Source organism: Zingiber officinale, chromosome 6B (genome assembly GCF_018446385.1).
Source record: "Zingiber officinale cultivar Zhangliang chromosome 6B, Zo_v1.1, whole genome shotgun sequence".
Lineage (NCBI taxonomy): Eukaryota > Viridiplantae > Streptophyta > Magnoliopsida > Zingiberales > Zingiberaceae > Zingiber > Zingiber officinale.
The window spans coordinates 120,959,648-120,972,806 of record NC_055996.1 but is presented as its reverse complement, the minus strand read 5'-3'; the positions used below and the strand labels follow the sequence as shown (position 1 = coordinate 120,972,806).

Genomic DNA, 13,159 nt, shown 5'->3' with positions numbered 1-13,159 from the left:
ATAATTGATTCATTTATAAATTAATTTGATCATTGGAAGCTGCCACTATGATTGGGGATAAAATTGAATTGAATTTTTAGTATTTTATATTCGGCTTTTTACCGAACCACTTAGGTAAGTTTCCGAAATTAACAAATTGGGTAGAGAAGTTTCAAAATTACCAAATTATGTACCCATTTCCCATTTTACCATAATCAGTCGACTAATATTTTGGATCAATCGAATTGATTTCATTTTTTACCGAAACATCAAAATTTTGAGCAAACAGTCGACTGATTTATTTATTTATTTTTTCAAAATCGATTTTAGATAAAATTAGTTGATGAACCAAATGATCTTAGATTGACATGAAACTAGTTCTTATGTATTCGACCATCTCTCCTAATTATATCTATACTCTCAAACATCAATTTAACATTTGGTATATCAACCAATTTTACTCAAAATTGGTTGATGAGCCAAATGATCTCGAATTGATATGAAACTGGTTTCTATGTATTCGTCTTTCTCTCCTGATTATATTCATACTCTTAAATGTCAATTTAACTCAATATATTGAAAGCAATATTTTTTTAAATATGAATATATTTGAAAATTTTAATCCATGTTAAAAAAAATTCAACTGATGGACCAAACTATCTCAGATTGACATGAACCTAGATCCTATGTCTTCTGCTAGTTCTCCTAATTATATTCATGCCTCAAATATTAATTTAACCTAATATATTAATAGCAATAATTTTTTTAGATATGAATTAAATGTTAGGACCTTTGTGCCCGCTAGAGGGGGGGGGGTGAATATCGTTTCGTCGCGCTTGAGTTGGTTTGCTTCTTCTTAATGATGTGCAGCGGGAAATACAAGAACCAAACACCAACAACGCTAACTCCAGGGATTTACTTGGTATATCCACCTTAAGCAGAGGTGACTAGTCCAAGGATCCACACACTCACGCACCCTCCACTATGAAACCACTCCTTTGCGGTAACTACCAAAGGCGGAGAAGTCTTACAAGCTCACAATACAACAAGAATATAAAGAGAAGCAAACACAAGGGAAATCTTACAAGATTTGTACAATAAACCCTAACCCTAGCTTCTTCTTCTTGTTGTAACTCGCCTCTTAACTTGGGCGTGCCTCCAAGAACCTTCAAGACTGGTGGAGAGACCTGTGGAGAAGTCGCTATGAAAGTCGCAGAAGAATCGCAGGAAAGAATGCAAAGTTCTACGGAGAAAATGCTCCGCCCAGGCTTTAAACAGTGCTCCCAATCGATCCAATTCATCCCCAATCGATTGCCACGTCAGCACCGCTTCATTGTAGCCGTCCATCACTCGTTTCCTACGCAATGGTCGAATCCCAATCGATCGACCGATCGATTGGGAACATCGCGATTTCACATCCCAATCGATCGACCGATCGATTGGGCCTTCCCACAATCGCAGCACACACCAATCGATCGACTGATCGATTGGACCCTGGTTCAATCGATCGCCCGATCGATTAACCAACCTAGACTTGACTCAAACTCAAGTCCAAATCCTCCAACCCAACTCCCGGTCAACCGTGACCTGTTGGGTCTCCGTGCCTAGTATTTGGCCACACCTGACCAACCTTGAACTAACCTTCTAGCCTCCTCCATGAACCTTACGCCCCTCGGATATCTCCCATCCTTCACGCCTTGCCTTCAGGAGCTTCCTTTGGCCTCATCCTAGTTGTCGAATTATACCACCACACTCGACTAACCTCGAACTAGCCTTCTAGCCTCCTCCATCAACCTTGCGTCCCTCAGATATCTCTTCATCCTTCACGCCTTGCCTTCAAGAGCTTCCTTTGGCCTCATCCTAGTTATTGAGTTCTCCTTGCCAAGTCACACTAGGACTTACCTTGCCAAGACCACATGCTTGGACTTACAACATGTGCCAAGATCACACTTGGACTTTCCAATTGCCTGGCTCCTCCCCAGGACTTTCTCACATGCCAAGATCACACTTGGACTTTCCAATTTGCCTAACCTCCAGTTAGGACTTCCACCACTGCCTAAACTCCAGTTAGGACTTCCACACGCCTAACCTCCAGTTAGGACTTCCCAGTCAAGTCTCCTGTCAACCTTGACCTACTTGACTTGTATTCTCATCAATCTGGTCAACCCTTTGACCATCTTCATAATCGGACGATTGCTCCAGCAATCTCCTTATATTGTCAAACATCAAAACTCAAATGCTGACTCAAGCTTGACTCAATTCAAGCTTAGTCAAACTGGTCAACCTTGACCTAGGAAAATTGCCCCAACATTAAATTTTTTAAATATTTTTGTATTCAAAAATTATTTCTCTCAATATATTAAATCAAATTGAGGTTTGATCCAATATATTAATAGCAATGATTTTTTAAATATGAATTAAAATTTTCAAATATTTTCATATTCAAAAGTCATTACACTTAATATATTGAGTCAAATTGAAATTTAAGGGTATGAATATAATCAAAAGAGGTAGAAAAACACATAGGAACTAGTTTAATGTCAATCTGAGGTCATTTGATCCATCAGCCGATTTTGTCCAAAATCACCTGATGGACCAAATGACTTCGAATTGACATAAAATTAGTTCTTATATATTCAACTATCTCTCCTGATTATATCTATACCCTTAAATGTAAATTTAACTCAATATATTGAGAGCAATTATTCTTTAAACATAAAATTATTTATAAAATTCAATTCATGTTCAAAAAATAAGGTTGATGGATCAAACGACCTCAGATTGATATAAAATCGATTCCTGTGTATTCTTCTATCTCTCCTGATTATTTCCATATTTTCAAGCATCAATTTAACTCAATATATTGAGAGCAATGATTTTTTGAACATAAATTATTATTTTTAAATATATTCATATTAAAAAAATCATTGCTCTTAATATATTAAATCAAATTGATGTTTAAGGATATGAATATAATCAAGAGAGTTATATGAACACAAAAACTAGTTTCATATCAATTCAAGGTCGTTCGGGAAATATGCGTACCCATATTTTTCCACCACGACACACATATCGTGTCATTGCTCTTCGCCCCGCTTCTATTTGTCTAGCTGTGATCCAAGTGGGTTCGAGTGCTTTAAGAGCGTATCTGCCGAAACAAATATGATGATCCATCAGCCAAATTTTTTGAACACGAATTAAAAATTTCAAATATTTTTGTGTTCAAAAAATTATTGCTCTTACTTGAAAAGGGCTGGGGATTCATGATACCAAGATAGTGATCCCCTACTCGGTCAGCCATCTCAACCTATGTAGTTCAACTTTATATTAGTTGTCCATGTTAGCGGGCCTCGTACACGTGTCCTGTTCTAGTTCTCGACTCGACACCCTGAATGTTCGGTGATCCAAGCACCTTAAACTTGGCATTACGGCAGGCCAAGCACTCTTACTCACATCCCAAACTCGCAAGACACTTGCTCATGGTCGTGCCCAAGCTTCGTAAAAGGATTTCCTCTTGAACTTTATACTCAATTTGTCCCTCTAACATTGCAGGCTTTCTCAATTTGCCATCCTGGGTGTGCCTCTAATGGGTGACCTGAGGTATAAACAATGGCGGATTCAGAAATTTAAATATGAAAGGACGATCACGATCTGTTCGACATGTTTGTCATTTGGGTGAGCTCCATTCCCTCTGGGAGAGGCTCCGCTAGAACTCGACGCCGTAGAAGTTGGCCCACATCACCTTCTCCAGCTCCGACATCGCCTCTGTCGACGATCTCTCCGGGAACGCCTCCTCTAGATGGTCTCTCGCAGGGACGAGCTCCTGTCGCGTGATCGCTGGCACCTTCTTCCGCGAGCTCAGCAAGGGGTGAAAGCCGGGAGCTTGTACAAGATACATATTCTAAAGATATTCACATGGATGATAACATTTACTCTAAATTTAATTTAGATATATGCATCACTCGATATCAATAAATTAAAAAAATATTTTAATTATTATCGAATGAATATTTTAAAAGTTGACCTTTTTTTCTTATTAATTACTCTGCCTAAGCAGTAATTAGAATGAATTTCCTTATGGTGACGATTCCACAAGATGAACAGGTGGTGCCCTTGCTAGCAATGGCAGCCTCTCTTTTGTGTTGTCATCCTCACTTTTCCCTGTCTCGTTCTCTTCCAACGACCTCATCTTCGTCTCCGGTGTGAGGTAGGTGTGCAACGTCCCGACAACGCAAGCGCTACCCAATATGATCAAAGCATACATCATCCCGATGCCCTGCTTCCACTCGCCTTCTTCCGCAATCTCGGTTTCCACCCATAATATTAGGGAGTCCGCAGTTCACTGCCGACGCGGGTCGAATCAATAGCTCGTAAAGAAGTCACAACTTAGATAAGGCCTCCTCAAAGCTCTCTAAGCAAGTCTTTTTTTTTTTTTTTGATAATTGACTATAATTTTGGATTTTGGAGGTGAATCCCACATAAGATTTTCAAGAACAATCCAAGCACAAATGGATCCCGACAAAAAGACCCAACATTACAAGTTCGGACACTATGATATGCAAATTCAAACTGTCATTGTATCTTACCCCTTATGGTCGCACTATGGCCCGGGGCACTCCAAGCAACCATATAGATTTGTACACAAAAAGAAAGAAGGTTCGATTCCAAAATCACAAATTTTGAAATAATAATAATAATAATAATAATCAAATTTTATTCCACTAGATGTGATTAGCTATATAGATTATTCTACGTCATTGAGTTTATCTCCTACTATATCATCATCTATACTTAAATAAATTTTATCTTATTTTATTGTTATTAATCATTTTTTTTGATATTTCACTTTCTCGTTTGATGTGCATATTTATCATAGTTTCATATCGCCTAACTAGAACATTTATTGGTCGTTTAAGTACATATTCATACAATTTTAAATATATCTCTCAGAGTTTTCACTCAATAAATATAATTTCGACGTTCTATCTAATGCTCTCATTTATTATTTTGTACATCCTCGTATGCTCACATATCCACCTTAACATCATCATCTCTGTAATTTTCATCTTCTACTTATGTGCTCGAGTATAGTCCAACATTCAATGTCATATAATATAGCAAGTCTAACCGTTATTTTATATAAGGGTGTCAATTCGGGTGGGTTAGGTTGGATTCAGGTCGGGTTGATTTTTTTTAAAACCCAACTTGAACCTGACCCGAATTCGAATTCAACCCGAAACCCCTAAACCTAAATCTGAACCCGACCAACCCGAATCTAACCCTGATAACCCGAAAACCCAATTCAAAACAACATATTTTTTTTTGCTATTTTCCTTATAATTCTTCACTTTTATCTCAATACTTCATCATCATCATACTAATATTGATATTAATATACATAAAAATATCTTAATTTTCAAACAAATTTAATTTAACCCCCAAAAATTCACTAAACCCTATATTTGGGTCAACTCGAACTCAACCCGATTCAACTAATAAAATTTCAGCTCAAACCCGACCTGAACCCGAAAATGCTTAATTCGAACTTGATTTTTTTCGATAAACTCAAGCTGGGTCATCTGGTCGGGTACATTTTTGAAACCCCTAATTTTGTAGAACTTTTCTTTAAGTTTTAGAGGTACTTTACGATCATATAAAACACCCGACGTCCTCCTCCATTTCAACCATCCTACTTATATTCTATGTAAGATATTTTTCTCAATCATTCCATCATTTTACAAAAATAATTCTAAATATTTCAAGCTCTTAGTTTTAGACAATTCATCATCTCATATCTTAACACTCATTACGTCTAATATTGCTCAATTTAAATTTCATATATTCTCTCTATTTTACTAAGCCTAAAATTTTTTATTTCCAGTATTCCTTACCAAAATTCTGATTTAACATTTACTCCTTTACATGTCTCATCTATAAAAATAATATCATTTCCAAATAACATGCATCATGATACTATGTTTTAAATATGTCCAGTGAGTTCATCCATCATTAATGTAAAAATATAAGGACTTAGAGATAATATTTAATGTAACTCTATCTTTATTAAAAATATTTTAATTAATTTACCTAAATTTATTATTCTAATCATTATATTTTCTTACATATACTTAATTAATTTAATATATGATAGGTTAACATCATTAATTTTTAGAATTCTCGGTGTAATTTTTTAGTTAGTTGATTAAAAAGATATTTAATTTATATTGTCAATGTATCTGTAAGAATATAAATTGATTTTTGATTCATCTCTTTCCTTAAGTTTTTTAATTATTTTTTCATAAATTTTATGGTATGGTTAATTTAATACTCATATCGTTTATATTTTTATATAAGAAAATTTGAGTAGTAAATTTTGGCAAGCATTAGATAAATCGTCTTGGACGAAAAGTCGCTGGGATTCTGGTAGACGCTGTCAAAGTCAATGTCTTCTTCTAAGAAGAACGAAAACGTTCCCTCGAAGGGTTGATTAAATCTCCCAATTACCACCGCCAGCGATGCGGCCGCTTCCCTTCCATTTCAATCTTTCAACGCACGTCGCTCCCATCCATTCCCCCTTCATTTGTCCACTTGCCTCGGAGACAAATAATCCCTTCTTCATCCGCTAGGGTTTCCTCGTTCCACACCTGCTCGCTCGCTGCTGAGCGGTTGACTCGTAGAGACTCAGATCTTACCTCTCCATTCTTTTCGGCTGCTGGTGAAGTGGTGGATTCGCGATGATGTCGGATGAACTGGTGCCTTCGAGGTACGTGAAGCTCACCAAGGATCAGGATACGCCGTTGGAGGAGATCCGCCCTGGAGAGCTCAACCAGCCCGTTCAGGTTCCTCAGGTCGCAATATACCAAGCCATTTTTAACATCTTTAATCTTTTCCTTATTCAGTAATTGCAATGGATCTGTCAAAAAGCATCCGTTGCTTATCGATTGATGCCGGAGTTTGTTTTATCAGTTGGAGGTTCACCGATGTAACGAATGCGGGCAACCCCTACCGGAGAGCTATGAGCCACCTGCTGATGAAGCTTGGACTACTGGCATTTTTGGCTGTGCCGATGATCCAGAAAGCTGTAAGATCTGTCTCTGTTCATTTACTTCATCAATTAGTTGAACCCGCTATTCAGACAAGATTGGAGTTAACCCGTTTTTACAATGTTTTAATAGTTAGATAAAGACCCCGCTATCATGATTGATTTTCTTGGTCCTGGCATTTCTCGGTCATATCTGGCTGCATTAATTTTCTGCTTTACGGTCAAATCTGACAACACACTGCAATTGCCTCTGCATACGGCCTTGCCTAACCTTGTTTGGTAGAGTTTCTGTATCAAAGATCCATATTTACTATCTTCAAGATCGATTTTTGCTGCTTTATATAGGTTTTAAACATATTGCAATTTTGTAAGCTTAGAAGGAATTAATTTTTTTTCCCAAAAAAAATAAAATTTAAATAAACATATAATAATTTTTGTCAAAACTACCAAATAATAGTTTTGGGCAAATTTGTGAAATTTTGAAATTTAAACAATGCAGTAATTTTGGCTAAAATTGTTGTAGTAGTTTTGACTAAATGTGCTACATGAACAATTTTGAATCATTTGGTCACTTTAAAAGCGTGAGTGAATTCTAATGACCTATAGTATACCTATCTATTCCAGATTTACATTATATGATGGATTACGATTCACATGTAAAATGATATGTTTCTTGCATATGAATTGAAAATGAAAGAATTGTGAATATTCAATTTGATTAATATTGATTCATATGACTCTGTTTATCAATTTAAAGTTAATCATAACTGATTAAAAGTGAAGCCAATCCATTAAAATTAAATTAAACTGATTACATTAGAAATGTGATTCAAAAGGATTAATTTTAAGTTATATGATAGAAATATATAACATTGAAAAGAATGAAATCTGAAGATCAACAATGACAAAATAATTTAAAAAAATTATCATGTGAAATAATATGGTTGTAAGGGCGACAAGAGACAAGGTGGACTAGACACTAAACTATCGTTGAGAAAAATAAATCTTGTTACATTCAATACACAGAAGGATAATGAGAGCATACTTGATCATGACAAAAGTCTGTCATAGTAAAGTTGTCATTTGTTTGACAGTCATCCATTTGATGATAATGATTTTCTATGTGAAAAGCATCTGATGACTAAATTTCTTGTTCATTTCATTTCAATCTTAGTAGAATGAAATAAATAATAATTTCTATGTTGTCATGAATGCAAATATGAACCCATATATTCTTGTTATATATCAACATTAATGTACTCCATTCATACTATCATGTTGTTAAATGGAATACTATATTATTTTAAATATCTTTGAATATGATAACTACTTTGAATAAGTGCCATTAACTCTTAGTTAGGCGATAAAAGTCTCATAAATGTAATGATCTCCATTCTATAGAAGAATTTTACAATAGTAGAGGAACCAAGAAATTCATTTTCTGTTAATTTTTATATTTACTAAATTGAAGAACAAAATCAACCAAAAATAAGGTGTTAAGCAATCTACAATCATGTTCTTGGCTCATCACTTGACTATCATTGAAGGGTCCGCAAGTTCAGGTTGTGGGTAAATCTTCCATTGTCATCTTTCATTGTAAAGTTATCAAAGATGTGGCATCTTCTTTTGATGTCATTTTGTCATCATGTTCTTGCATCATCAAGTAAACATTAGAGACATATTACCCTCTTTATGTGTCACTGAGCAAATGATTGTATATCATCTAATGTCTCCCTCTGCCCCCGCCGAATGAATTCCTTTCACTATTAACTGAAATTCTAATGTCTCGTCTATTCACCCACTTAAGGTGTTCAGTTAATTCTTTAGGTCAGTTCTCTTCCATTTAATTTGTTATAGAACCTAAAGCTTCATTTATGGTTTTTGCATATTGTTAGGTTCAAGCATACAATGGTTCAACAAATTTAGTGGCTTCACTTCAAATCAGTTTATTTCAGAAATAGAATTTCTATCCCATCATTATAGTACCTTTTGTATTTTTTTCTGATCACCTATTTTTCTTCTTCATGTTATTATCTAGTTCGCCTTTGATTCATAAGATTTTACTATCGTCTATATCAAATTATTTATTATTTACAAATAACACAAAAAGGAATTTCGGAGCCAAAACTCAATGGCTTGTTCCAGATAGACATTAGAAGGTGGTATATTTTCATGCACCTAGCAGCATGGGCATTATCCACTCTGTATTGTCTTGTGTGGGTAGGTTAACCCGTGAACCAGTGAGACAGTTGTCAAATGACTCAAATTGATTATGCCATTACAATTCATGATTTTATTTATTTATTTATTTATTTATTCAACTCATGATTTGATGTCCTTTAGGTGATCCTAGTACACACAAATATTATATTTGGATTTATACTCCATGTCTGATGATATCTTCTTGGCAGTAAAGGCATTAAGTATCTCTCGTCTTATCATTTGAATCCTTTGGAAGAAAAATGTAAACCTCTTTTCCATCCCCACCAGCATTGTAAAATACTAATGCCTATTTTATCTGTTATGACTTGATGAATGATTTTTTAGTTCTTTCCAAAGAGGTTAAATGTTCTTTAATGGCTAGTATTTTTGACCTTCTGCCCTCTTTTTGATTCTGGTAATTGTCACTGGATAACAACAACAACCAAGCTTTATCCTATTAGGTGGGGTTGATTATATAGATCCTTTTACGCCATTGAACTCTATCTCCTACTCTATCATCATCTATATTTAAATAAATTTTATCTTATTTTATTGTTGCTAACCAAGTCTTTTTTGATCAACCTCTATCTCGTTTGATATGCGTGTTTGTTATAGTTTCACATCGCCTAACTGAAGCATTTATTGATCGTCTAAGAACATGCCCGCACCATCTTAAATGCGTCTCTCGGAATTTTCCCTATGCAACTCCGACTTTCTCTTTGATGCTCTCATTTCTTGTTCTATCCATTCTAGTATATCCACACATCTACCTTAATATTCTCATCTCTGCAACTCTCATCTTCTAGTCATGTGCTTGAGTCATAGTCTAACATTCATCTCCATATAACATAGCAGTCTAACTGCGATTTTGTAAAAATTTTCTTTAAGTTTTAGAGGCATATAAAACACCCGACGCTCTCCTCCATTTCAACTATCTTGCTTGTATTCTATGTAAGACATCTCTCTCAATCCCTCCATTTTGGAAAAATAATCCTAAATATCTAAGGCTCTTGGTTCTGGGCAACTCGTCATTTTCTATCTTAATAATTGTCTCATTATGTCTAATATTGTTAAACTTAAATTACATATCTTCTGTCTTTATTCTACTAAGCCTAAAACCTTTATCTTCTAGTAGTCCTGCCATAATTCTAGTTTAGCATTTACTCCTTCATGTGTTTCATCTATCAAAATAATATCATTTGCAAACAACATGCACCCATGGTATTGTGTCTTGAATATGTGCAGTGAGTTCGTCCATAATTAGTGTAAAAAGATAAGGACTTGAGTTAATCCTTGATGTAACACTATCATTATTGGAAATGCTTCAGTTACTCCGCCTGAAGTTTTTACTCTAGTCGTTACATTCTCGTACATATCTTTAATTAGTTCAATATATGTTACGCCAACATCTCTTTTTTCTAGAATTCTCATATAATTTCTCTTGGGACTCTATAATTTCTCTTGCCGCTGTCTATTTGCTAAATTTATTTGTTCATGCTTGCCTTATCTCTTGATTTTACAATTCTTAGTTGTAATTTCATATTATTTGTTTTTATGGGATCTCTCTGGATGATAGGTTGGACAGGGTTGTTCTGTCCTTGTGTATTGTTTGGTCGCAATGTGGAGAGGCTTAGAGAAGATACTCCATGGACAAGTCCTTGTATGTGCCATGCTCTCTGCGTTGAAGGTGGTCTTGCACTTGCTGTCGCTACAGCGGTTTTCCATGGAATTGACCCTAGCACATCATTTTTGATTGGAGAAGGACTAGTCTTTGCTTGGTGGATGTGTGGCATCTACACCGGTATATTTAGGCAATCATTGCAGAAGAAATATCATCTGAAGGTATTCTCTCTCTCTTTCACACACACTAGAGTACATCATCTCAGATCTGATTGTCTTATTTTTATGGCTTAAACAGAAGATATCATCTGAAGGTATTCTCTCTCTCTTTCACACACACTAGAGTACAGCATCTCATATCTGATTGTCTTATTTGTATGGATTAAACCATTTGTCTTTGTTAAACCCTTCATCCTTTTTCCCTTGCGTTTTCATTTTAATTTGTTCTTCAGTTTCTTTCTCTGCACAGAGTTCATATATTTATTTTCAATGTTCATAAGTTTGTTTTCTTGTTTAATGAGGTAATTTTTTAATAGTTGAATATTGTGTGGGCTTGGTTCTGATTGAAAAGGAACCTCACTTTTTATTTCTTTGTTATCTCGTAAACATAAGAAAATCAGTTTTTCCTCTACAAGGTTTTTCGAAAATAGTCTCTTGCAAAGCTGGGTAAGGCTATATACAATAGATGTTTCCCTAGGGCCCCGCATTAGTGGAAGCTTTGTACACTGGACTACCCCTAAGGTTTTCAAGATGCCATGCCATAATATGGACCTATTTACTATATCTGTAATTTGATTTGTTGTAGTTTGATTTTAGGATCTGTTTGTCAGTGACATGAATATTTGTATAGTAAAGGATATCATGTACTGATATGGGAATATCATGAGAAACATGTGTTGGCGATATTGAGACGGAATTGTGGGCTTCATGTTTTACTTGTAAGATTCCACAAATTGAAATATTCAAATGATGTTCTTTAGCATGCTTCAGCTACTGAAAACATTAGTTGAGCAGAATTTGATATCGCCTTAAAAGGAATAGTATCTGTACAGTAAACTAATCCTTACATTGGTGTGTATTGGCCTATATATGAACTAATCCTTACAGTGAAGAAACTCAAAAGGGTTGCTGTTAAGATGTTTTTGTTCCAGATATACACGTTTCTTAAACTTTTGGAACCTGGCTGGAGATATGTACGTGCTTTCCTTTTACAGTGTGTGTGCTGACCTAGCTCTCAATAAGAGATGTTTTCTATGCAGATTTTGCCTATTCAAACCCACTAATTGTTGTCATTTCTTTGTCCTCCCATCTTTAATTGATTTGACATTTATGATCTGAACACAAATCGTTGTTAGGATGCTCGAATATGGTTTTTATTCAATAGTCATGTATGAGAGAACTCCATATGGTTCTTTCTTCAATGAGGTATCAATGTCATAAATGATTAGACATTCTGTTGTTAATATGTATATAGAACATATGCATTTTGTGTACTGGTTACAGTGACCTTATTCATCTCTAATCCTATTTTGGTGGCAGAATTCTCCTTGTGACCCATGCATGGTCCATTGCTGCATGCATTGGTGCGCCATCTGTCAGGAGCATCGTGAAATGAAAGGTCGATTATCTGATAATCTTGTCACGCCAATGACGGTCGTCAACCCACCGCCTGTGCAGGAGATGAGTGATCGCAGCAGTTCAGCAGTCTCTGAGACTGGTGCCCAACTCAACAACCACGCCCAGGTGGAGACACAAGCTGTATAGTTTGGCGTGATTCTCATGTACTTGTTTGAGAACATCGGACAGAATACAAGGTGATAGATCATTTGTTTAGGCTTCTTTCTTGTGAAACTTATTGGCATCCATATGAACGAACATCATCATATCTTCCAAAAGTTATCATTTTGTAACTATTTTGATGCTTCGTGCGGTTTAAGAGGTAAATGTGTGGTCGTTTGCTTTCATCATTGATTCGTTTTTGGGTTAAAAACTCTTCGCTAGGTAACATTGACATTGCTTTCGAAATGTTATGGTATTTTTTTTTAGCACAGATTTGCTAGGTTGGATTATACTTGGTTGGTTCAAGGGGCTGGAAAAAAATAAAAATATATAGGGTTTAGGTGAGCTTAATTCTGGATGGTCAAAATCACTCAAGCGAGCGGAGTTGGAACGGAAGTTTGGACAAAAAGTTAACTCTGAGTTGACTCTTGTTCGGGCACTCGGACCACTTTGGTGCCAACCAGGGCGCCTCTACTCCTCGACGCTGCGGATTAGCGTCAACAATTGTCCGGGCGCCTGAAGCGGGTTTGAGCGCCC

At 35.7% G+C, this 13,159-nt stretch overlaps 1 protein-coding gene across 1 annotated transcript; it reads left to right on the top strand.

The window, feature by feature from the left end:
- Positions 1–6,381: 6,381 nt before the first annotated feature.
- On the top strand, positions 6,382–12,810 carry LOC121989292 (cell number regulator 6-like). The gene is made up of 4 exons (XM_042543235.1): positions 6,382–6,827; positions 6,946–7,060; positions 10,800–11,065; positions 12,383–12,810. Exons 1-4 carry the CDS (start codon positions 6,714–6,716, stop codon positions 12,605–12,607), a joined length of 720 nt encoding a protein of 239 aa, XP_042399169.1. The 5' UTR covers positions 6,382–6,713; the 3' UTR covers positions 12,608–12,810.
- The last annotated feature ends 349 nt before the right edge of the window (positions 12,811–13,159 follow it).

What these genes read in the sequence shown, in the direction of transcription:
- LOC121989292 (XM_042543235.1), top strand. Translation starts at nt 6,714, where the DNA reads ATGATGTCGGATGAACTGGTGCCTTCGAGGTACGTGAAGCTCACCAAG. An exon ending in AGCCCGTTCAGGTTCCTCAG is followed by an intron (nt 6,828 to 6,945) that starts GTCGCAATATAC and finishes TTGTTTTATCAG; the next exon opens with TTGGAGGTTCACCGATGTAA. An exon ending in TGCCGATGATCCAGAAAGCT is followed by an intron (nt 7,061 to 10,799) that starts GTAAGATCTGTC and finishes TCTGGATGATAG; the next exon opens with GTTGGACAGGGTTGTTCTGT.